A 26847-nucleotide genomic window follows, 5' to 3' on the forward strand; every position below is an offset into this window, starting at 1 on the left:
CAATTAAAATATAAACATACTCTTAAATTTCTATCGTTTAGTAAAACAAACACAATGGGATTTATTTCCAAGATTTTTTCTTTTTGACTTACAGGGTATATGTGTTAGGACTTAGGGAAATTTTGAGTAAATGTGCTAGATAACCTTCTGTTTTGAGTTGACTTTCTATTGGTTTTACCTTCATTGTGGTTACCAGATTAAATAATAATTCCCTTATTTTTCTGTGTCATAATAACTGTGATAATAATCTCTTTTGGTTTAGAGAACACCAGCAATCTAAATCTAAACCAAAAAAGGAGCCACTTACAGATGTCTTTCATCCCTCTCTTTTTGCAAATGTTGAGCCATGTCACCATCTTTTTTTTTTTTCTTTTTGTTTGGAGACAGAGTCTCACTCTGTTGGCCAGGCTAGTGTGCAGTGGCATAATCGCAGCTCACTGCTATCTTCATGTCTTAGGTTCAAGCGATCCTCCCACCTTAGCCTCCCAAGAAGCTGGGACTACAGGCATGTGCCACCATGCCCAGCTAATTTTTTTGTATTTTTGGTAGAGATGGGGTTTTACCATGTTGGCCAGGCTGGCCTCAAACTCCTAGTCTCAAGTGATCTGCCCACCTTGGCCTCCCAAAGTGCTTGGATTGAAGGCGTGAACCACCAAACTCGGCCTGCCATTTACTTTTATCAGTAATTAAAACAAATCAGTTCTAGCTGGGCACGTTGGCTCACACCTGTAATCCCAGCACTTTGGGAGGCTGAGGAGGGTGGATCTCCTGAGGTCAGGAGTTCAAGACCAACCTGACCAACATGACGAAACCCTGTTTCTACTAAAAATACAAAAATTAGCTGGGTGTGGTGGTGCATGTAATCCCAGCTACTTGGGAGCCTGAGGCAGGATAATGGCTTGAACCTGGGAGGCGGAGACTGTAGTGAGCTGAGATCACACCATTGCACTCCAGCCTGAGAGACAAGAGCAAAACTCCGTCTCAGAAAACAAACAAACAAAAAACTCAGTTCTTCTCTCTCAGTTGCTCTCTCTCTGAATTATTTGCTTAGAAAATAAAAGTAACTTTATGTCAAAAATTACATTTATGAATTATTTGGAGTCTAAGTATTCACTGTGTTTTCTACTTTCCCACCTCTCCCTATCAAGAGTCATTCGTTCTTGATGATCTTAGCCCTTCAGGCGTTCATCTTTATCTAATTTACAAACAAAGCTGAGAAAACAACTGATAGGTATCCCTGAATCAGTAACAAAGTTATTGAGGCAATATAAAAAATGGTGTCTTCTACAGAGGAGCTTGTATCAAATTGTAACCATTATATGGAAAGAATATACAAGCTTCAAAGTTATCCCCAGATTACTCTCTATGTAAAACATAATATATATTTGAAATAAGTCACACATAATCCCAGAGAAGAGAAAACAAAACTGATTAGCTACTGAATTATAAAATATAAAATGTATTTCTATAATGAGCAGATTTTACATGAAAGAAGAATCTTCTAAATATTGATAATATGATCTTTAACAAAAAATGTTTTTCTTGAAAGTAAAATGATTCCTTTTGCTAAACAGAAACAAAATTATAGCTATGTAGTAAACTGAAAAGTAAAGTCAGAAAAAAGTTAAAATATTAAATAAACCTGTTGGTCTCTTTTATCCAATAAATGTCAACATGTGTTTTATAATGTTTATACTAAAAATTTAAGGAATATTTTTCTGAAACGTTTTCTAATTTCTCCTGTAAAGGTTCAAACTGAAGTGAGTTCTTTGCAAAAAAACAGAAAAAAATTAGATATAGGACAAAAGTTGAAATTTTTTGTGTACTAAAATAGTCTAAAGTGACAGAAGAAGATAAATGTGAGTGAGAAAACTTGCCCACTATCCAGCAAGTATACTATCAGAAAACAATAACAGATATTTAAAATAAATGTTTAATTTTTTAAATTCTAAGAAATTTGGTTTGTATAACTCAAGGCATTACAAAACCTTGAATGTTTACACATCTAAGATAAGCAATGAAAACGAGTAAAGCAAGGAAAATATGAGAGAAAATGGAGTGATTGTAATGTGATTAAGCTAGCAAGCCCATTCCTTGCCGAGAAAAGCCTGTATTATCTCAGCCTAGTGGTCATAGTCTCCTGCCATGCAGGAAGGTGCCAAAAAAACACAAAAATCTCTGTTTTCCTATGAAATTCCCAGATATTTAAGTGTTAGAAACCAATTTTTTAATGTCACATCATACAGGTCAAATCAAGCAAATGATTAGCTATTTTCTTCTCTGGAACAAGAACTGTAAGTTCTCTCAGGGTATAAGAAATCTAGGACTGATGGGCTCAAATAATATGTGAAGGCTAGTAGAAATAATTGCTGTATCTAGAAACAGAGAACTAATGTTACAAAGAAAAAGAAAATTATTTAAAGATAAAGGGAAGAAAATTGCTCCTCATACCTGATAATTTAAAAATTGAAGCAGGAAAAAGAAAATGCACTGGCAATTCATTTTCTTCTTCCAGACTCTAAAGGATTTGTAATTTAGAATTATAATAACTGAACTGCAGCTACATCGGAAACTGGCATCTGTTGACTCTTCTAATTGGGATAATTATACTTTATAAGCTTTATATTTTCTCTTTTGAAACAGTATCTCAAAAGGTATAGTAAAACCAACAAAGTAGTTTATCCATGCTTTACAGTATGATCAGCTGCTTAATTATGACTTCAATAAAATCTGATAATTTTCATGATTTTTAGTAATTTTGAAATGAGTGGTTAAGAAAATAATTCTGATTTTTTTTAGGATTCTAGATTTAACTTTCATGACAATGAAGCAATTCTTTCTTAGTGAGAAAGGACAGGGTGAAGGGAAAACAATCACTAGCATTTATCTAAAATGACTTGTCTACGTTTCCCTGAAAACACAAAGAAGTTTTTTTGAAATATAATTTGATATTGTATAAAAAACTCAACAGTTATTTATCTGGCTCTTCTACATATATACATAATGTAAATCCCATTCACACTCTATTATACCTGTGATCATATTTATTTGTCTTGAGTCCTATTGTTTTAGAAATTCTGGAGAATAAGATGTTAATTTTTCTGATTATGTCCCAATATTAGAACTACTGATTGTCCCTCCCATAATTCAGCATATTTTCAAACTGTGGGCCAAAAACCAATGTCTTATTATTAAAATTTTCCTTCAGATAAAATAGGCATTCACAGCAACCTGGATGGAACTGGAGACCGTTATTCTAAGTGAAGTAACTCAGCAATGGAAAACCAATCATTGTATATTCTCACTCATAAGTGAGAGCTAAGCTATGAGGATGCAAAGGCATAACGATGATATAATGAACCTTTGGGACTCCAGGGAAAGGGTGGGAGGGAGGTGAGGGGTACAAGACTGCAAATTGGGTACAGTGTATACTGCTCGAGTGATGGGTGAGACAAAATCTCAGAAATCACCACTCAAGAACTTATTCACGCAACTAAACACGACCTGTTCCCCCAAAATCCTATGGAAGTAAAAAAATTGAAAAATTAAAGTCTTGGGAAACAAGAAAATATTAAAGTAAAATGCATAGAGTAAGAATTAGTGATGTTTGTTAAACATTTGATTTCATTTCACACACACACCCAAAAATACTGGACCACAGTGTAAAATGTATTTCTCATTGCAGGCCACAGACCCAAAAAAAAAAAAAAGGCTTGATAGAAAATTTCTAATATTCACATGCAAATGATTTAAATCTGTGATTTTGCATTTGTAGAAATTGAGTTTAAGGAAGGGGAAACCCAGCATGTGGTTGAAATCGAAGTTATCTTTGATGGAGTGAGAGAGATGAGAGAAGCCTTCACTGTTCACCTAAAACCTGATGAAAATATGATAGCAGAGACTCAGGTAAGTAATGTAATGTGTATGTAAATTCATGGCCAGCAGTTTGTCAGAGAAAATGCATAAAAGCAATCACATAGTGTACAATAAAATGAGGAGACTTTGTACAAGCCTTACATGAAAGAGATATGCATAACCTTTTTTACCACCTAAATATGTTTTCTTCTGATTAGATCATAGTCAAGAAATTCCTATCTTTTTCTTTGAAAAATGTGTGTTGAAACTCAAGGACTGAAGTCACTGAGCCCCAAACCAGTGCACTTCCCTTCCCCATGTCAGTCAGTAACAATTGATTGACCTTGGGATTAACCATCAGAGAGAAAGTAGCATCTCAGAGTAAAGAGGGAACTATTGATTCAGTGCCACAACTCATAAAACATATTCAAACCCACAAAGCAGTTTGCTAACCCTCCAAATCAAGATCTGTTACCCCTGGCTTTATCAGAATTTGATGTCCACAGCCTCATGATCAAAATGTTTCAGTCCTAAATCTTGTTGTCTATACTTACTTAATTTATATTGTCTCATTAACCAGATTTTCCTCAAAATGAACATAATACCACAGAATGTTGACCTTTACATGGGAAATAATTTTTAAAACTACATGTCTTTTTGGAATGTATTAATTTTTTATGTCTTTGCTTAAATTTACTGTATTACTTTTTTCTTTCACTTTAGTATGAGTTCAAGCTGGGAAACTTTTTTCTTTAAATTTTTTTTTATCATTTTGTAATCTTTACTGCTTGATGGTTTTTCTACTACAGTGCCTTGCTTTTTATCAAGTTATTTAAAATTCAAGTATGGGCAATCTTTATCAAATATAGTTTTGTGTCTTCATCACATAAGATGAATCTTTTATTATTACTTTTATGTAGTAGCGTATGAAATTCTTTTGGGTAAAAAGAATATTCACTCAAGTTACTTCCAGTGATGAAAGCTTCTTTCAAAAATATACATGTAAAGATAGTTTGGGAAACTATGCTATGTAGTCAGATATTGGAAGGTTATTTGGGAGCCAGGGCAAGTTCACAACAAGGTATTCTTGTCACCTTGCCCAGCAGCAGATGTTCATAGATTCCTCGTCTGTCTGGAACTCAAATTCTCCCCTGCCTGGGTTTCAGGCGGTGCCTTCTGTCCTTGACTGCTTTAAAGAATTTCTTATTACTGGCATCTGCTTCATCCAGGCTCACACTATCCCATGACCTCTCTGATCATCCTTCCTTCAGAATGTCCTCCAGCTCTACTCCCACTGTCAAAGAATTGACTCCTGCATGAAATTTCCCTTCACAACCCCAAGACAGATTTAGCTACTGTCATCACAACTGGAGAAAAGAAAAATTAGAGCCCAAACACCTCGTGGGCCTCTGGCCAACCTTTGGATTGACTGCCCTGGGCTCAGCTGCCCTCCCTGGAACCATAAGATGTGAACAAGGTGCCAAGGTCTTGTACACCAGGCCACTTAGGGCCAGTTGCTCTCCAGGGGCACTGAGTATGACAATTTGCATCATAATGAGGCCATGGGTTTGCCAGGGATTGTGAGTATTGTCCTGTATGGTAGAAGCATCAAAAGTTTAATATTTCACTAATCAGTGATAATTATCTCTTCCTTCTAGGTGACCAAAGCCATTGTGTATATAGAAGAAATGAGCAGTATGGCAGATGTCACTTTTCCTTCTGTCCCTCAAATTGTGTCCCTGTTGATGTATGATGACACTTCCAAAGCTAAGGAGAGTGCTGGACCCGTGTCGGGCTATCCTGTCATCTGTATCACAGTGAGTAGGCGATTCACAAAATTGAGGAAAATTGTGAGATAATTATTTCAAATAATTATAAAGTGTAATCAATATAGCATCGGCTTTGTTATGAAGAAATGAAAGTAGAAAAATACTACATGGTTTAAGCCTTGAACTTTGCAGACGTAACACTAATCAAATAAAGCTCCCATTTTTCTTTCTTCACCCAGCAAAGTTTCATTAACTGGTGTGTACATAGTGTGTTATCTCAGTCTGTCACCAATAGAAAAATAAATAAGATATGAGGTCTGCATTCAAGATATTTATAGATGAAGAAAAGAATATAGGAATTGGTAACTCTAATATAAGGCAAGATATAACCACTATCATGAAAATGATACAAATTGGAGGTCAGAGCTGCTCCATATATGAGGGGAGATTTGGGATGGTCAGGTGGAATTCTGATCATTTAGGATGCAAGTCTGATAAGGGAAGGTCATTCTAGGAAGAAGGGATTGCAACATGAGCTACAGCTAGAAACAGATAGCGTAAGAAATAGCAAATTATCACTACTTCTAAAATTTACCTTTTCTTGACTCTAAATTATAAGCTCCTTGTGAGCTAAAATTATGACTTACTTATTTTTATATCACAACAGCACTTCTATAATCACTTATATATAAAAGGTACACAATGCATGTTAATTGAGTCAACAAGGCAGAGATAAGTTGGTGTCAAAGGATAGGGAGTTTTCAATGTCATATTAAGAAATTTGGACTTCATTTGTTGGGTAGCGAAGAGTTCTTACGCAGAAGAATGATCAGAGGGGTTAAGCTGGCAGGTTAACAGGGCAGTCGTGTGTCAGCGGAGTGGAAGAAAAGACCCTGAATTAGACAGAGAAGTGCTGCTGGGAATGGAAAGGAAGGCATCAACTTAAGCAATATTGCAAAAGAATAATCAGCCGAGTTCCTGACTCACTGGATAAGGGGGGTAAGATGAGAGACAGGAAGGGAGGGAGGAAAAAAGAGAGAATAAGGTTAATTGGCAAACCTGATAATTCAAGAGATTATTGTATAAATAAAAATTTTACACGTATTTAAGTTAGAAATAGAAACATCCAATAAGCTGTTTGAAATGCAAGATTAGCATTTATAAACGCTATCATGGCTGGGAATCAAAATTCGGAAGTTGTATGAACAGCATGTGGAAACTGGGGAAATCCGCAGTGAAAACTCGATGACAGAGAACGGGAGAAGAATGTGTTCCACACTGTTCTACACTCTGTTCCTAACACAGTCATTTGTTTTCCACAGGCTTGCAACCCCAAATATTCAGACTATGATAAAACAGGCTCTATCTGTGCAAGTGAGAACATCAATGACACTTTGACCCGGTACCGGTGGCTGACTAGTGCACCTGCGGGCCCTGATGGTGTGACCAGCCCGATGAGAGAAGTGGACTTCGACACCTTTTTTACATCATCCAAGATGGTCACGCTGGACTCTATATACTTTCAGCCTGGCTCCCGGGTGCAGTGCGCTGCTCGTGCTGTGAACACCAACGGGGATGAAGGCCTGGAGCTCATGAGCCCTATTGTAACCATCAGCAGAGAAGAAGGTCAGTCATTACCATTTTCCCCTGAAGATCACTGGAATACTGTGGAATATTACAAATGTCTACTTTCTGGTTATTAAGACTTCCAAATGTCCCACATATTCCGTGTATTTTGTATGTAGTTAAAAGTTAAAATCCATTTTTACAAAATTATGTATTACAAAACAAAATATTCATTCCACCTTTAAGTACCTATTATATGCCAGACACAATGCTTTGTGCCGGCAATAAAATAAAGAAGACAGGATCCCCGCTTTTGAGGATTTCTTGGTCCAGTTGAAGATGCAGACACATTTTAGTCTAGACAGGGCACAGGAATGCACAGGTAGAAGTGATTAGTTTTACCCTGAGTGGGTCAGGAAAGGCTCATCAAAGAGGGGAGGCTCAAGCGGAATCTGGAAAGAGTAGAGGAAACCAAGCATGAGCAACAACTCATAAAAACAAGAAAGAATGTGAGATATTCTGGGAATGGCAAGCAGAGAAATGGGGAAGCTTCTGAGAGGGAGAGGAGGAAAAACCAGGAGACGAGGCAAAATGGTGTACAAGGCTCAGATCTGAACAGAGCTCATGCCATGCAGGGAGCTCAGCTGGTTGTTGGGTGAGTAGGATTTTGCTGGGGACGGGAGCTAAAGGGCAATCCAGGTAGAAGAGTATGTGCAAATGAACACCGTGGTATTACAAGAGAGACTGTATTTAAGGCTGGAGCAAAGGCACATTGGGGATGGAGAATAGGATGTGGCTGGGGACGACATTGGAAAGACAGGAAATCCACTGTATAAATAAATCCTTCACTGCAGAATATTTTTTTAATGAGATTTTTCTTAAAAACGGTTGCATAGATATGATTCTATTTCTAAATCATCCATTTGCATACTGCATTCAAAAGTAAATTTGCTGCAGAAAGACAGGTCATATGTCCCATCTGCGACTACTGTATATTCAGGATCAAATATTTAAATAATGCCTTAAAATGATTCTCTCTTTTCATAAATCAGACAGACTCTATGCTGGGGCCTGCCTCTGATTTCATTGCTATCCTAGTAAATATTTGTCTATTTTCTCTGTTTTATACTAATAGATAAGCAATTGTATCTTTCCAAGTTCTCTTCAAATTATAATTCAGCATCTTGGTCCCTTTCATGATGTTCAAATAAAAAACCCACTGTTTTCTTAAAGGAAATGCTGGAGAAAGAGTTTCATGTTGAAATTCTTGAAGGTCACTGGGAGATATGAGAGAGAAAGAGAGATGAATATAAAATGGAGTATAATGTATAATACACGTACTGTAAAAAATTACATATATAGAGAAAACTCTACTGTTCACAGTTTGCTCTCTGATTTTTAAGGAGACTTTAGTTTTTGTTTCTAAAATGAGCAGTTTTAGTTTTGTTCACTTATAAGTAATGTAAACATAACTAACGATAAGTATATTATTCTACAGTAAAAATAAAATTTACTTGGTTTAACTACATTTACTTTTATCCTACTGACTTTCAATCATTTTTATTGTATCTGTTGATACTTTATATTTAAATGGTTTTGTGAATATGACCAGGACTTAGAATAACCAGCACACATTAAGTTACATTGAATGGTAACTATTTTTTCTCAAAGTTTGAACAATCCCTAAATTGTCAAGTGGCCACTAAACTGTCTGCTGTGATTACTTCTCACCCTGTGGCCTTCTAATTTCTTATGACGTGATGTAAACTTTTAGCCATGCCCTACTCCACAGAGAAGTTTAAAGTACATAGGAAAATAATAGCTCCTATTTTTAAAACATTCTTTAGGTATTATTGATTACCTTCTTTTCGCATAAATATGGTTTTTTTTTTTCAAGGTCTTTGTCAGCCCCGTGTACCTGGGGTAGTTGGGGCAGAGCCGTTCTCAGCTAAATTGCGCTACACAGGCCCTGAGGACCCAGACTACACAAGCCTTATCAAGCTCACTGTCACAATGCCACACATAGATGGTAGGTGACCTGGGTAAGCAAATCTGTGGAATTGTTTCGGACTCCTCATTACCTGGTGCATTTTCCTTCATTTTCTAAATAACCAAGCTTCAACAAATGTTCAATTTGCAACTTGAGCTTCAAGTCCTTCTGCTTCTTTCAACTTTTTTAGCTTTGTTCTACACAGTTTTTATAACTATGGCAATGTAAGCGTTCTTTAAAATTAGATAGATGTGATACATATCCAGACATGATAAAACAAAACTGGTACGTAGTCTAGCTTTTATGAAAGAGTACAAATGCATCTTCAATTGTAAACTTGAAGTTACAGTAAAGTATTTGATATCTTAGTGCCTACCTTCAACATGTGTTGCAATTTTATAGCCGGAGTTTTATGTCTCTCTCAATATTTATCATGTAACTAAGACATTTCCTAGATATGTAAATACAATTTAAAAATGAAACTAACAGGTATTATATATTGTGTTTATTTTCTCTGGCTAGGGAGCTGTGACCAGAATGTGTGTATCAATAAGTTTATCATACTTCATGAATATTTTACCATGTGCAGAAGGCATTTTCATGTTATTTTCCACTCAATTCACTTTACACTTGTAGCAAATTGTTCATATTAATTTTATTACTTGGTATGTTAGTTATATTTTATGTAGCTAAGGGAGAGGAAATATGATTAGGAGCTGCAAGGTAGAATCTATTCCCCCAGAACAAGAACATCTGCTATGTCTGCCTATCACAACCTGAGATTTTTCTGGGGATTGGAAGGGCAGGTGGTCAATAATCTGCATTCCTTCCTTTACAGCACAATGTTGGTCCCTGAACCACCCAATCTCTAGGTCCATGTGGAGGTGTGACTTGAGCTGCAAAGGGCTGAGTAGGGACCCATCAGGGAAACACAGACCAGTAAGAGTTATTTCCTAAAAGAAAGAGTGGTCTCTTCTGCCACTCCTAGGACTTGGCTTTGCATTTTCTGAATGCAGTGTTCAATGTTCAGTAGCCACAGCTCTGCCAGAAGTGTGTTCTGTTGAGACTGACCACTTCTTCTGTGGGGCCGGAGTTTTGCTCCGAGTGAATCTGAGAGGAACAGGTGGGAAAGGCTCAAAGAGAAGAACTGGTTCATAGTCTTTTGCTGTATTGCTCATTCCAGGGCTCTGCACACTATGGCCTGTGGCCAAATACAGTCTGCTCCCTGTTTTCACATGGTCTGTAAGCTAGGAATATATTTTATATTTTTAAATGTTTGGGGGAAAAAAGGAAAAACAAGAAGTCTACTTTTGAAACATAAAGATGGTATGAAATTCGAATCCATGGCCCGTAATAAAGTTTTATTGCACACAGTTAGGTTTTTTCCTTCACAGGGTAGTGGCTTTCACTCTGATGGCAGCACTGAACAGTCAACAGAGACCTCAGGGACCACAATGCTAAAATATTTACTATTTGACCCTTTACAGAACAAAGTTTCAGTCTTTAGCCTGTACTTATATAATGGTGGTAGTTTTCAACCTTTTTTTTTTTTTTTTTTTTTTTTGAGACAGAGTCTCACTCTGTTACCCAGGCTAGAGTGCAGTAGCATGACCTCAGCTCACTGCAGCCTCCACCTCTTGGGTTCAAGCGATTCTCGTGCCTCAGTCTCCTGAGTAGCTGGAATTACAGGCGTGCATCACCATGCCTGGCTAATTTTTGTATTTTGAGTAGAGATGGGGTTTCGTCATGTTGGTCAGGCTGGTCTCGAACTCCTGACCTCAAGTGATCCGCCCGCCTTGGCCTCCCAAAGTGCTGGGATTACAGACGTGAGCCCCCATGCATGGCCAGTTTTCAACATGATCCAGGACATCTTAGAAATTATTGAAGATCTCAAAGAGATTTTGTTTATGTGGGTGATATCTATAAATATTTATTGGATTTTAAATTAAAACTGAGGAATTGTTAAATATTTATTCACTTATTTAAAAATAACAAAAAGAAATACATTACATATTAACATGAAATACATCCTTTAAAAAAACTGTGTTATAAAAAAAATAATGAGTGGTACTTTTATATTCTTGAAGATATCATTAATGTCTGACTTAATAGAAGATAACTGGATTCTCTGCCTCTGCATTCAATCTGTTGCAATTTATCATATCTTGTAGTCTCCGAAAAACCGCACTTGTGAGAGAATATGAGTGGCAAAGTCACATAATAACTTAGTATCATTATGAAAATAGCTTTTAAGTCGTGGATCTCTTGAAATTTTTCCTGGGGAACCCCAGGGTTCTTAGTATACCACTTTTTTTATTTTTTTGTTTTTTGTGGGGGTTTTTTTGAGATGGAGTTTCACTCTTGCTGTCCAGGCTGGAGTTCAGTGGTACGATCTCAGCTCACTGCAACCTCCGCCTTCCAGTTTCAAGCAATTCTCCTGCCTCGGCCTCCCAAGTAGCTGGGATTACAGGCACCCGCCACCACACCCAGCTATTGTAATTTTGGTAGAGACAGGGTTTCATCATGTTGGCCAGGCTGGTCTTGAACTCCTGACCTCAGGTGATCCATCTACCTCGACCTCCCAAAGTGCTGGGATTACAGGTGTGAGCCACATCGCTGGGCCTAGACACCACTTTGGTCATCACTGCTGGATGGTATTTTATGACAGTTGTTTTCTCAAGAGATAAAGAAGTTTTAAAGTGTTCAGAGTTCTTGGCTACCTGAAAGAATGTTAACAGTGATTTCGATTTACCATAGGCATGCTCCCTGTGATCTCCACTAGAGAGCTTTCCAACTTTGAGCTCACCCTCAGCCCTGACGGCACAAGAGTTGGAAACCACAAGTGCTCCAACCTCCTGGATTATACTGAAGTGAAGACTCATTATGGTTTCTTGACTGATGCTACCAAAAATCCGGAAATAATTGGAGAGACATATCCTTACCAGTACAGCTTGTCTATCAGAGGTTCCAATACCTTACGCTTCTACCGGAACCTGAACCTAGAGGCCTGTTTATGGGAGTTCGTTAGCTACTATGACATGTCAGAACTCCTTGCTGACTGTGGTGGCACCATTGGAACGGATGGACAGGTACAGATTTATAACACCTGAGTTTGGTCACTGGACAAACCAATTGGTTTGTTTTGTCACATAGATTTGTACTAAGTCCCAACTCCAGTTTTCCATCTTGGTGGTGTAGGTCATTACTGACAACAGGGGACCGCCAACTGACATGGTGTCAAAATCCATGTCTATTTCTGAACAATGGACCAGAATATATGTCGTTTTGGACAATGGGTTAGAGATATTATATCTATGTCAAAAGGATGCTGTATAATTATTGCCTTAAGCTCAAAATCTACTCTGATATTATAAAAATCCAAATACTGACTTCTCTTCAAAGTATATACTATCTGTTTTTTGTGTTTATGTGTAGATGCCTGTGATGTTGTATCATGAGCCACCTAAAGTGAGGTTTTGCAATCCTGGGAGTCAGTCTAATTTTTCTCCCTCTTTTCTAACTTTCTTCTTCTCTTACTTTTATAAAATTTTCTCTTCTTCTAGCCTCCTTTTTCACTCTCCTTTCTTTTCTTTCTGTTTTTCTCCTCTTTCTCGCTTTTTGATTCATTTATCTATTATTAACATAGTCGAAAGTGTTTTTATTAAAAGCTTGTTTTTATTTTCACTCTACAGTTACTGATTCTTCTTCATACTACACAGACATTCACACAAAAAATACTCATACACACACACAATCCTCACCCCTACCCCATCATCAGCAACAAAGTTGTTAAAATGATAAGGAAGCAAGACCTTCTTCAGGGTTACAATAGAGAACCTAAAATATGTAGGGCATGATTTAAAATTGTTTTGAGTGTTTGAACTAAAAGCAATGCTGTAACTTGCCTGAACTAAACAAGGAGTTACATAAGTAGGTTTATGCATTGAAGTGTTGAATGGTATACAGACTATATAATGCCCTTCCAGATTGAGCTAAAGTGACGCTGCATTTTTTGTGCTATATTTATAAGGTGTTGAAATTTACAACAACCAGTAGCAAGGAAAAACTAGATAACTAGTATGAGGTAATCCCAGAGTAAAGCTGTGGACTTCGACAAGCTCAGCTGGTGTTGATGTTGAGTTGGACTCAGAGGTGGTAAGACATGACCATGGCCAGCTTGTCAAAAAGCAGCAATATTTAGTAACTTGCAGGGATTGCTAAAAATGCCAATAGAAATAGCAATAGAGAGGCAGTATAAGATGGTGGAATCTGGATATTAGAATCAAGCAAATGCTGACCAAAATTTGGCTCTGATATTTTCTAGTTATATGTCTTTGAGCAAGTTACTTAAACACTTATAAGTGTTTATTCTGTAGATTCCTCTTTCCTAACCTGTTTTTGCCACCTGAAAGAAACATGGAAAAATAAAGATTCAATCCACATAAGAAAAATAAAGGCTCATGTTAACAAATCTACCTTAGCCTTTTTCTTTACAGATCAGGTATCTCTAGCTCCTTCAGGTCTTCCTTTCAAAGCTGCTTCCAATCCTTTACTAAATTATTTCTATTTCCTTTCTGGTTGTTTTTCTCTCAGATTCTTGCTTACATCACAGCATCTATTGGCATAAACAAAATTGGATATAGAAATAGGATTACATTATAGTTCTCATTCCTTTTAAAATCACTTCATACACCAGGCGCAGTGGCTCACGCGTGTAATCAGAGCACTTTGGGAGGCCGAGGCCGGCGGATCACCTGAGGTCAGGTGTTCGAGAGCAGCCTGACCAACATGGAGAAACCCCGTCTCTACTAAAAAAACACACAAAAATTAGCCGGGTGTGGTGGCAGGCGCCTGTAACCCCAGCTACTCAGGAGGCTGAGGCAGGAGAATCACTTGAACCCGAGAGGTGGAGGTTGCAGTGAGCCGAGATTGCACCACTGCATTCCAGCCTAGGCTACAGAACGAGACTCTGTCAACAAAAAATAAGAAAAAAAAAAAAAAACATTAGCTGGGCGTGGTGGCGCATGCCTGTAATCCCAGCTGTTCAGAAGGCTGAGGAAGGAGAATAGCTTGAACCGGGAGGCAGAGGTTGTGGTGAGCCGAGATCGCGCTATTGCACTCCAGCCTGGGCAATAAGAGTGAAACTTCATCTCAAAAAATTTTTTTAAAAATTTAAAAAAAAAATCACTTCATGCTATTGAGCTTCTCTGTGGATCTCATCTAGTTCATAGTCTGTTTTTACCCTTAACAATGTTTTCTATCTTCTCCACAAAGTGGCAGCACTTCCCCATCTTTTGTACTTGTTACCCAGGTAGCCTTTCCTATCAATAACAAAAACCCTGCACTTGCCTGCCTAAGCTTTATCCTATGATATCTGTCCACTTTTTTAAGGTAGCAAGGCTGTTTTATTTTGAAGGCAAAGCATGCCCTCTACTGTGTTCATTCTTCAAATCAAATCTTACTATAAAATTTAGATTAGCTAAAGTGACTATACTTTGCTAAGTTTTTAAAATTCCAGTTCCTGTATCAAATTATTTGTGTTCAGTATTTTTTTTTCTTCCTGTGACTTCTGCCAGCTAGAAAAGTCATTACTCTGCTTCTCTATTGGAGCTGACAACGATTCTACTCCATTAGGTGAAAATCAGCAATTGTAGGTTTTCAGTTAAGTTTTGCCTGTTAGAAAAGCTTACGTTCCATAATATTAGGAGAGAGTACAATATAAGAATTACAACATAATTCGGTTCTTGATAGTTTGCGCTACTTTCTTAAGGAAGATGGCTAACTTGTTTGAGTTCCTTCTGAAAGACTTCTTCTACTTTTCATTGTTAAACATAAATTTAATAGCATAACCATGATGATCAATATCAGAGTGATCACCAGATTCAGAGTAAATCATTGCGATTTTAGGATCTTGTTATAAAATTCTAAAATCCTTATTGTAAATTAAATGGTAATACAATTTAATAAAACATGTTGCTTACTCTCTTGGAGTGAAGCTTGAGATATTGTGTTAGTCAGGGTTCTCCCCAGAGACAGAATAGGTAGATGAGAAGGGGTTCCTTGTGAGAATTAGCTCTAGAGATCGTAGAGACTGAACAGTTCCATGGCAGGCCATCTGCAAGATGGAGAACCAGGGAAGCCAGTGGTGTGGCCCACTCCAAGATGCCAAAGGCCTAAGAACCCAGGTAAAGTCCCCAAGTCTAAACACCAGAGAACTTGGAGTTCTGATATGCAAGAGAAGGAAAAGAAGGGTGTCCCAGCTCCAGGAGAGAGAGAGAATTCACAGCAATACTTTGAGATAAGTACTGTTTTTGTCCTTTTCTTTTCCTTTTTTGTCTGTCTAGGCCTCAGCCAATTTGGTGGTGCCCACCCACACTGAGTGAGGATGGGTCTTCCTTATTCAGTCCACAGATTCAAATGCCAATCTTTTCTGGAAACACTCTCTTGGAGACACCCAGAAATAATGCTTTACCCACTCTCTGAGTATCCCTTAATCTGGTAAAGCTGAAACCAAAAATTAACCATCACAGATGGCCATCCCATTTTCTTCTACCTTCTTCCTTGAGGTTAAGCTTCTACTTTTCCCCTTGCTGTTGATATTCTCCTACACCCTCACCTCAACATACACACATATATGATTTACACATAGGTGAGGGAGAAGGAAATAAAAATTAAAGTAGAAGAAATTCAACCCTCTGAGATATTGCCCTAATTTTCCTCCATTAGCTTTGGCTTATAATGAGGAGAACAAAATATCTAATAATAGTACTAACAATAACAGCAACGACAATGATAATTGTAATCGCTTACATTTATTTATCGTTTACTACGTGCCTGCCATTCTTCTAAATACTTTGTATATTTCAACTCATTCTAGCCTCAGAACAACCCTTTGAGATAAGTACTATTTTTGCCTTTTTTCTTTGTTTTGTTGTTGTTGTTGTTGTTGTTTGTTTACAGATTAGGAAGCTGAAGCAAAGAGAATTCAAATAACCAGCCCAGGTTCATGTAGCTTATAAACTTATGCTGTTAAACACATCATAATGCTTATCTGGGCATTAAAGTGAATGTGAGGAATGGATATGGTCACAGATTCAATTGCAAGAAACCCAGATGAACTTTTTCCTTTGTTCTTGGTACAAATATGCCGCCTGACAGCGTTCATGAAAATACACGCCAGATTACATCCACACCCACTGTTTGTAAAACGGTGCAAATCCGTGTCCTAACAACAGTGGTCTATAGCTTCATCTGAATACAGGCAGATCAGTGCTGAATGCAAGCATATTTCATGAGATGGCAACTGAAGGAAAGCAAAGTAAATGCTTGGTAAATTCTACTTTACACTCTATTTTAGAATGTCATGAGGGCCTTCCAAACTTTTGCATTTCAGCCTTAAGGATGGAAAAATGGAGAAAAATAAAAAGCAAACCATCAGCACAGACTCCATGTGCTTCAGAGAGGCTTCGTGGTTTTATGGACCACCTCAGTAAACAGCCCCCACAGCAAGCCGGTACTGACCCAGGTCTGTTTGTCCTCAACAATCCCACAGAGCCCAGGCCAAGCGCCTAGCAGACATTACTTGCCTTCCTCTAGTCCTTCCCAAATTTGGCATCTTAGCTCAAGGTAATCACTGTGCAAACACATTTTATCAACTGGTAATTGCTTTTGCTAGGAACAACATGATAGATAATTGATTTTTTAAATGTGTTCTCAGTAGCTAAAGCTACTACCATAAAATGTTGTCAAGTTCCTGCATTTTTCTTTGTAAATGAAAATCTAACACACTCTGTAAGGGTTTTCTGCCTTCTCCAACCTCCCAATTCAGATTATTTACCTTATTGGTTAACAGGATAGTTATCTGTTAACAGCAATGAAGTGTGATTAACTTTTATGCAGCTACACTACATCTAGCTTCAGCTGTTATTAAAACTATATCTGATTTTGCCATCTCATTTATTTGTATGTTCATTCATTAAAGAAATATTCAGTGAACACCTACTCTGTGCCAGGGAATATACCAAGTACTCATGAGGACACCGGACAAGAAGCTTACAGAGCAACAAAGGAGTCAGATCGTCACTCATAAAAGTGAAGAATTTGCCGGGCGCGGTGGCTCACGCCTGTAATCCCAGCACTTTGGGAGGCCGAGGCGGGCGGATCACAAGGTCAGGAGATCGAGACCACGGTGAAACCCCGTCTCTACTAAAAAATACAAAAAATTAGCCGGGCGCGGTTGTGGGCGCCTGTAGTCCCAGCTACTCGGGAGGCTGAGGCAGGAGAATGGCGTGAACCCGGGAGGCGGAGCTTGCAGTGAGCCGAGATCGCGCCACTGCACTCCAGCCTGGGCGACAGAGCGAGACTCCGTCTCAAAAAAAGAAAAAAAAAAAAGTGAAGAATTTTACTTGCCAAGAAAAACAAGTTTGGAATTTCTCTAATGATAGTTGACTCTAAAATGATTTTATTAGTTTCTAAAATATAAACACAGATAAATAGCAAGAAAAGCAAAATAGAGATGAATTAATGATTGCACTCTACCTTTATGTGTGACACATATTTTGTAAACAAAATTTAAAGTTGTTTGTTTACACAATAAAAAACACTTTAGAGGCAAAATGGTTATTAAAGGTAAATTAAGTTCTTAGAACTATCGAATAGTTTGGTAGCTTTTCTCTTGAAACCAATTTTTTAAAATAATTGAAAACTGCAGATCATTTGACCTTTTATTGTCCTGGCTTGCTGTTTTGCAACGTAGAATCTTAACTCTCCCATTTGTAAGGTAAACAGTGACTGATAACATTGTTCAATGTGCATGAATAAGCTATAGAAACGCAACCCCAATCATAGTTTTCACTTAAAACATGAAATTATAATGTACTTATGAGAAGACATAGCATAATTTTGGAAAAGTGAACACATTTTTTTTCTTAGTTGCTTTGAGGAATAATTATGCCTCTTTTTTACTGTGTATTTGATTTAGGAATATGAAACTTTGAGGCTGGAATATACTTAAGAGGTCATTTTTCCATCCCACTGTTGTATACTTTGTACACTGATTTTCTTTTACATGTAAGCCACTCTAAATTATTTTGCAAGATATATACTTACCCTAGTGTGTAGTAAAATAAATTTGACAGTGTGTTACTTTTTCCATGATATTTGCATTTTACACTTTCCTTTTAAATATGGAATTTAAAGTATTGCTTGCTTTTGATGAAGAAACTTCAAACAGCAATAAGGACATATGAAATCACTCATTGTGTCTCAGTTTCGTTAAGATTTGACAGATATTTCTTTCAGTATAAACAAATGCCTTGAAAAGTCCTGTGGTATAGGCTGAAAGAAAATTAAGTGCTTTTTAAGTTGACATCTAAAAGTTAGAATGATTGCCTTGCACTCTTCACTTTTAAAGAAGGTAGGTGATCTAGATGGTCAAGGTAGCTTCATTTAGGCTCCAGTTCCTCTAGGTAGAGATTCTAAGTAGACAGAAAGAAGACCTAGCCTTGGGTACGAAGAAAATGCAATGGAAGGCTGATTCTGTGTCCAAAAATGATCAAACTCTAGTTTACCACAACACCAAATAAAATCAAACAAGAATTAGTTGGGGAGCTGTACTCCAAGTAACTTATTCATAGGAAGTGAATATTACTAATTCCTTCCAAAATAGCATACTCAGTAACATTTGATGGATAGAATATAATATTGGAAAAGATTCTTCTTAGCACCTATAAAGTTTAATTGGGAATCTATGCCTAAAGCCTAATTATTTTTTAAAATCATGGTTTATTAAAATTGCAAGGTAAAATATTAATCTTAAGGACTAGTGGCCTATGGATTGACTTAATCACTGTCCATTTCACTGCACTTCAAAATCAATGGTTCAATGAAGTAATAACAGCCGCCCATAGAAACTACTGTCTCAGAGGACTTTTAATGCAAAGCACCTCTCCTGCTGGCCAGGTTAGCAGGTAGTAGGGAATGCTAGCTACTATACTATACAGTTAAAAATAAAATCACTTGTTTGGTTGATGGTTCTTTTCTATGTATTTTTATTAGGGATTCAGGTCATCATTTTTGTGACATGAGCAGTTTACTTTTAACTTCATAAGAATGTTCTAAATTATAGTTCTCATGGTTTACATTATTTGCTAACTTACGCCTGTGATTCTTGTTGTGAGCTCAGTGTGGAAGAACTAGACCATTATCAGACAGCCTGACCGAAACTTCTATAGAGTGTGATCTGACCTAAGTCCTTTCCTCTTGTGTAGAAGAGGCTGGTTGTATTTGTCCTACTATCGTGCAGAGCTATTTTGAGAATTAAATATGATAACCTTTGTTAGATGACCTTAGGACTGCCTTCATCTTTGTTAGGAATACGATGAAGTATGACAGAATAGGAAAAAACATGGGCCAGAAGCTGAGTTCTGATCTTGTCCGAGCCATTCAGGAGGCTTCGAGAATACTGTGGGACGTTTGCCTTTTTCCTTTGAGTCTTAATTTTATCTTCTTCTCTTTCTGTCTGTCATCCACTGACCATCCAACTATCCATCCATACATGTAAATATAATTATGGTGAAGAGTGAAAATATTAAATAGTGTTTATTGAGAAACTAGTACAGTTTCTGAAATATGGTAAGTACTCAATAAATAAATATTAGTTTATCCTCCACTATTCCCAACCCATCTACTAAATACCAGAAACAGGAAAACATAAAATTCAAGGCAAGACACTTCATTTCAACTAATTACTCTTGAGATATTATAAATGTTATACATCATTAGTAACTATATTTGCTTCCAGATCTATGTTTCATAGTCCCTTAATAAAAAAGTAGCTCATAGCAGCATTTTTTATAATAGCCAAAAACTGGAAACAACCCAAATGGCCATGAAGTGATAAATAGATAAATGAAATGTAATACGTGCATGCAATGGGATGCAATTCAGTAACAGGGGAATGAAGTATTGAAACGTGCTCCAACATGGATGCACCTTGAAAACATTACGCTAAATGAAAGAAATCTATCACAAAAGACCACATTTTGTATGATTCCATTTATATGAAATGTCCAGGATAGACAAATACATAAAGACCTAGTGGTTTCCAGGGACTGGCGGGGAGGAGGGATTAGGAGGTGACTGCCAATAAGTACAAGCTTCCTTTTGGAGGCGATGAAAATCTTCTAAAATTGATTGTGTTGGTTGCACAACTCCTTGAATATACTAAGAACCATTGAATTGTTTACTTTAAATAGGTGAATTATATGGTATGTAAACTATCTTCATAAAACTGTTCTAAAGTGAAGAGGATTTTGTAAGTATAGTATGCTCAAAATAATGCACTGTCTTGAGGATTTCTGGTACATATCCTTTGTTGCCAATGAAGGTAGTTAGTAACAACTATTTAATCGATCCAAAATTAAGTGAGGGGAAACCCGTGTTATAAAATGCTGTCATTTCCTCTTCTCAGTGATTACTCAATCTTCAGTTAAGCGAAAGGAGAAAATGGCTTGTACAAAATTAGGCTCATTTAGTTAACACTGAGTTGTGTTGATAGATGTAATTTTATTGTTTTAGGTCCTAAACCTAGTGCAGTCCTATGTGACCCTTCGAGTCCCTCTGTATGTTTCCTACGTGTTCCATTCCCCAGTGGGGGTAGGAGGCTGGCAGCATTTTGACTTGAAGTCAGAGCTTCGTCTAACTTTTGTGTACGACACTGCCATCTTGTGGAATGATGGAATTGGCAGCCCCCCAGAGGCTGAACTTCAAGGTGAGTTCCGAAGACTTGGAACACTCTATAGTTTTGTAACCTATTTAAATTATTTAAGAGGATTTTTTTTTTGCCATTGCTAAAAGTAGTACAAACAACTTTCAATAGATTTTCTTTTTCTATTCTATAATAAGATAATTTCACCTTTTTCATCAAAAAAACTTTAAATCATATTAGGGCTTTAAATTGTGTGTAATATGGAATTATTAAATATAACTTTATATATTTCATGCATATTTTGTCCTTGCGATCTATTTTAAGTGATTAATTATTTATGTGTTACATAATGCAACATATATATTTTTCTGGATTCTAGAAAATGGATAGAGGAAGCTCCGACGAAAACAAGAAATGACCAAGGGAAAAAGTTACACATTTTTATTTCAGAAAAAAAAAGGTGCATTTAAATTAAATACAAATTGTGGCCTGGATTCTAGTCATGACTCTACAACTAACTAGCTGTGAGATCTCAAGCATATCGCTTAATCTTTCTGGGACTTAATTTTTTCTGAATGATAGACAAAACTTCTAATACCTCCTTCTGATTTAAAATTCGGTTACTCTGGGATACTTTAGCCGAACATCTGCAAACTCTGTGAATGCCACTAGCTCGAGTTTGCAAGCATTTGCAAAACTTGGTTTCAATCTCCATGTTGGGCTCACAGTTCAAAGTCCACAAGCATCAATCTAATAAATCCATTAGTAGGATGCATGCTTTTTGTTTTTCAGACATATATTACTGTTTTGATTCCACAAACCTCCGCAGTGTCATGCCAGTACTACATTTTATCAGCCAGCAGGAAAACAGAGTTAATCGTACACCTCAAATGTAAATCTACTCTCTTAAGCGGATTAAAACCTGTTTATGCTCTGTTCATTTTGTTGTTGTCTTTTTTTCTCCCTGTTTCATTTTGAATAGTGTCTGTTTTAGAGCTATGTGACAGGTAATATGATCACCCTGAGTTATGATTCCAAATTATTTCAAATGTTTTAAGTCCTTGTCTTGTTTTAGAAGATGTATATTTAAGTTAATCTTAATGAGGATTTTTCTGTGGTTCCCAACCTCCACATAGGATCTCTTGTTTGCTTCTCATTTCTGGAGCCAAATTTTATCAAACTGCGAAGTTTCTTGGGAAAGCTTCAGAGCTTTCTTTAAGTCTATAAAATTAGGAATAATTCTGGATAACTCAAACCTATTTCTATTTACATGTCCGAATCTCCATCATTTTGACAATTTTGTAATGCCTCTCAATTTACAGCTTCATTTTTGTAAATTCAGATTTAAAAAAAAAAACTTGACATATTTTAATTAATCTGTGTATTTCATAGTGACTTCACTCACGTTACTTAACAATTCATTTTGGCTCCCTTTTCTGCTTAGAAAAGAAAATGAAGATCCTTCTGCCTCCATTATTCAGAATTCTTCTGATAATACGCTTTGCCCAGAATGCTTAAAGACAAGTCAAACGTGAATTACTTTTTGGAAGGAATCTGTATATAAGAGGTGTCTGGCTACATATATTGTCATTCTTGGTACTCTTTCCATTATAGGCTCTCTCTATCCAACCAGCATGCGCATCGGTGATGAGGGGCGCTTGGCCGTGCACTTCAAGACAGAGGCTCAGTTCCATGGCTTATTTGTGCTGTCACATCCCGGTAAGCCCCGTTATCTTTTAACAACCACTCATCACGCAAAAATGAGGTAGACTTTCCATCTTCACACATTTCAGCGTGCTTCCCTGTTACCACTGAAGCCCTTAATCTCAAATGAATTGTACATGTTCGATTGTCCCCATGAGGGCTTGATAATTGTTCAGCTTCATCTTATAATCCACAAAATTATCATTATGCAGACTCTCAGAGAAAATGCAAAATAATAAGAGTAAAATTAAAAGGAAACCCTATTGAGTTCATTTGAAGTAAAGTTTTCCTTAAAGAGCATACGAATAATGATTTCTTTCTCTGCTTTGCTTCCATTGTGCAAATTGAATTGCAGATGATTCATTCAGCAGGCAGTTCTCTTTTCACAGCTTTTTCCTAGGTACTGTGAGAAACCCTTTTAATAGGGTCAGAAGAGGTACTTCACTTTCATATTTACGTTTTGGACATGTTAATTATGTTTAATAAGTATTGGCTATGCAATTTTACTAACTGTGATGCACCGTGCTTTGAATATCAATAAGGCAGATAAAGCAGCAGTCGGTAAAATGCCACGTCTAACTTTATTTGTTTTTTTTTTTTTAATAAGGGACATTTCAGTAGAAAGAGCTTATTTTTTATTTGACTGTCTCCATGTTAGTAATATGGAGAGTCAAATAAAAAATAAGCTATTTTTCTGCCAGCTTATGTTAGATTGGGAAAGGGAAAATAGTCCACTTAACATCTTTATATCCTTTCTTTTTCTGGGCTTGAACTCTAACAAAAGAGAATAGAGCTAAAAAATTAGGAAGAGAAAGAGGCTTCTTTGTATTTTTATGGAACTGAGCTACAAGAAAGAAATAATCCAAAAAAATCATTTTGCTTTATTGTATTTGACAGTTCTGGAAAATGAGGATTTTCTGGTCTATACAGTTTTCTTCTACGTGCCTACCTTTCTAATAAACTGGATCTTTGTGTAGCCGTGATGGCAGGCAATCTAAGTAAAATTAGACTCCATTCATAAATTGGGTTTGCCCAGCTGTGTGGATACTAACAGACTATTTTAAGTTCAGCTCATAGCTTCGGTGCACAATAAATGCTTTCACATCACCCTTTATTGTGCTGCTCTGACTCCCCAGAAAGTAGCTGTGAACAATCTGAGCGTTTCTGTGCAATTATCTTTTGACAGAACCATAGAGCAGAAACAGCACTGACGTGGGAACCAGAAAGTCCCATCCTAGCTGTGTGATCTTTGGAAAGTCACATAGTCACTCACAGCCCAGTTTCTTCATCTGCCAGAGGAGGATAATTATACCAACCACGACTGCTTTGCAGCCTTCTTATAAGAACAGAAGCAAATAATGTATGATAGTGTATTTTGAAAAACTCTAAACTGTTATGCTCTCTTCATTGAACCACTATGTCATTATTTTCATTACTGGCACTTTCCTAGCATCCTTTACAAACTCAGTGATCATGTCAGCTGATCATCCAGGCCTGACATTTTCCCTCCACCTCATAAGGAGTGAACCAACGTATAACCAGCCAGTACAGCAGTGGAGCTTTGTCTCTGACTTTGCCGTAAGTGACTAAGACTCTTCATTGATTTTCTTCTGCTGCTGCTGTCTGATTACACCTCGGATTTTTAAATATAATATATCAATGTCTTCTCCTCAAAGGTACGTGACTACTCAGGCACCTATACTGTGAAGCTGGTGCCATGCACCGCCCCATCACATCAGGAATACCGCCTGCCAGTCACCTGCAACCCCAGAGAGCCTGTCACCTTTGACCTTGACATCCGATTCCAACAGGTGTGGCTTATAGAATTATCATCTCATGACTTGCAGAATCCCACTTTGTTTTTCATTTAATAGTTAAAAAAAGAAGTATCCACACATGAATAACTTTAATTCTTGCATGCTGAAAAGAAAAGAAATCAGACAGTTAAGGAAGCAAGGGATAAAAGAATGAGGAAAGATTTGCTCTTTATCTGTTGTTAGCACAGGATGTAAAATTCAGAGTTTAAATGTATGCAATGGTTATTTTTTTCTTATCTGATCTTATCTTGTCTCTTCCCGAAGTTTGCTGTCTTGGAGATTTGAGAATTTTCCCCACACTTCTGCCTTTCTTTTCTTGTTCTTCTCTAAAGAGAATGAAATCCTGTAGCTCAAACCACCTCAAAGTACCTCATTGCCATTATGTACTATAAGAAATGTGATGGCATCTTCTTTTCAAGAATTTATACTATTGACCTTCTACTGACAATGATATTTACAAGTCCTTTATATACCCAATAAACCAGTGGAAATGAGCTGAAGCAATGCTATTTAGTCCCATTCAAAAAATGACTTGACCCCACCAGTTTCGCCGTCTCAAGGACAAAAGCAATGTTACAGCTCTTTAAGGTGGCTTGTGAAAATTGCAGTGCAGTGCTTCGTGTTCTACAGTCAGTGTACAGTGAATGTGTGTAATCTGTGAACAGTATGTTAGCGCACCATCAGAACCACCCATGCATGAAAGGACTTTTGCCTTTGGTTTTAGGTCAGTGATCCAGTGGCTGCTGAGTTTAGCTTGAACACCCAAATGTACCTGCTCTCTAAGAAGAGTCTCTGGTTGTCTGATGGATCCATGGGATTCGGGCAAGAGAGTGATATTGCTTTTGCAGAAGGTATCACTTTACAAATGAAAGGGATACTCTATTTGTCATGTATATCTTTTGCACTTTGCTTTTTGGGGATTGTGTTTGAGGGGGGAAATTATAGCTTCTTTCATGGTTTTGAGAATGTAACTGAGTCTTTACTCATGCTAGCTGGTGTGGGAAGTCATTGCAATTGGGTATATGTTACTGGGTATCTTTTTATTCTGAGGAAGCTAATCTCTAGCTGTCTTACCTAAGTGACTTTTGGCACAAGTCTAGATGATTTTCTTGAATGTTTTTTTCAACCTGCATAAACTTAAATGCTGCAGCTACAGGAGATTGTAAATGCCTCTTAAGTGAAGATTGTGCCTGCCTTGCTCAATGGTGTATATTCAGCACCTAGCACACATACCTAGCAAAAACACCTGGCATGCCTGGTAGGGGTTCAATGATAGTTAGGAAATAAATAACCGAACACCAGGGGGTTTCATTAAACTCTCTTTCAGAAACAAATAAAGTTAATTAGACTTTTTATTGATACTTTCTTTCTTAGTGTTATTCCATATTGTATCAGTATATATCTTATCAACTTATTTTTGTAAACTGGACTTGAACCACAGTGGGGTATTATTAATGTCAAATTATAGGCCAGACCTTTGAAATTATTCCCACTCATGGCTGAGCATCTGAGACTCAACAAATCTTTAGTCACTTGTGGTTAGTCTGCAAAGTGGTCTTACCTGAGGCCTGGGAATGCACCAGATCTTGAAGCTCATACAAACAGGCCTTCAACATTTGATAATAGATGAGAGTGGCAAGTAAATAATCTCTGTGTCCTCATTGTCATAACCTGTTTACAGTGTCACATTGATACACCTTACCACATAACAGAAATAACATTTCCACATCTCTAATTCAGGTGATATAATTTACGGTCGTGTCATGGTGGATCCTGTCCAGAACCTGGGTGACTCCTTTTACTGCAGCATTGAGAAGGTGTTTCTGTGCACTGGAGCTGATGGCTATGTTCCCAAATATAGTCCAACTAATGCAGAATATGGCTGCTTAGCCGACTCTCCTTCACTCTTATATAGATTTAAAATTGTGGTAAGTGCTTTGACCCAAACAATGAGCTAGACAGATTTTTCAAAGTTCAGCCTCCTTGTCTTATATTTAAAAACCAGGCTGGGCACAGCAGCCATACTACAGTCTCAGCACTTTGGGAGGCCAAGATGGAAGGATCACTTGAAGCCAGGATTTCAAGACCAGCCTGGACAACATAGTGAGACCCCATCTCTACAAAAAATTTTTAAAAAGCCGGGCATCGTGGCACATGCCTGGAGTCCCAGTTACTTGGGAGGCTGAGGTGGGAAGCTTGCTTAAGTCAGGAAGTTCAATCTATGATCATGCTACTGCACTCTGGCCTGGGTGACAGAGAAGGTTCCCATCTCTTAAAAAAAAAAAAAAAATAGAAAAACAAACAAAATGATCATTTTTTGTAAACCAAATGGTGACATTTTATAGTAATTTGTACTTGCACAAAACAAATAGAGAAACATGCTGTCCTGGCAAAAGCTGGCATTATCTACAGCAATCACCACTTTCCTTACTGCTTAAA

The 26847-nt window shown here is 37.3% G+C and overlaps 1 protein-coding gene across 4 annotated transcripts in view; it reads left to right on the forward strand.

Annotated features, from left to right (window-relative positions):
• The window catches only part of FREM2 (FRAS1 related extracellular matrix 2), a 236459-nt gene that overhangs the window by 146436 nt on the left and 63176 nt on the right, over positions 1-26847 (forward strand). For all 4 annotated transcript variants that reach the window (XR_006693725.3, XR_010582565.2, XM_065533167.2 and 1 more), the window contains exons 12-22: positions 3776-3906; positions 5514-5672; positions 6947-7250; positions 9088-9219; positions 11938-12269; positions 20758-20950; positions 22502-22606; positions 24042-24169; positions 24268-24402; positions 25133-25259; positions 26149-26336. Coding sequence is in view for 2 of the 4 variants with exons in the window: in XM_065533167.2 (XP_065389239.1) it covers positions 3776-3906; positions 5514-5672; positions 6947-7250; positions 9088-9219; positions 11938-12269; positions 20758-20950; positions 22502-22606; positions 24042-24169; positions 24268-24402; positions 25133-25259; positions 26149-26336 (1934 nt within the window). In the remaining 2 variants the exon portion in view is untranslated. The remainder of the gene's footprint in view (positions 1-3775; positions 3907-5513; positions 5673-6946; positions 7251-9087; positions 9220-11937; positions 12270-20757; positions 20951-22501; positions 22607-24041; positions 24170-24267; positions 24403-25132; positions 25260-26148; positions 26337-26847) is intronic.

Source organism: Macaca fascicularis, chromosome 17 (assembly GCF_037993035.2).
Source record: "Macaca fascicularis isolate 582-1 chromosome 17, T2T-MFA8v1.1".
In the NCBI taxonomy this organism is placed as follows: Eukaryota; Metazoa; Chordata; class Mammalia; order Primates; family Cercopithecidae; genus Macaca; species Macaca fascicularis.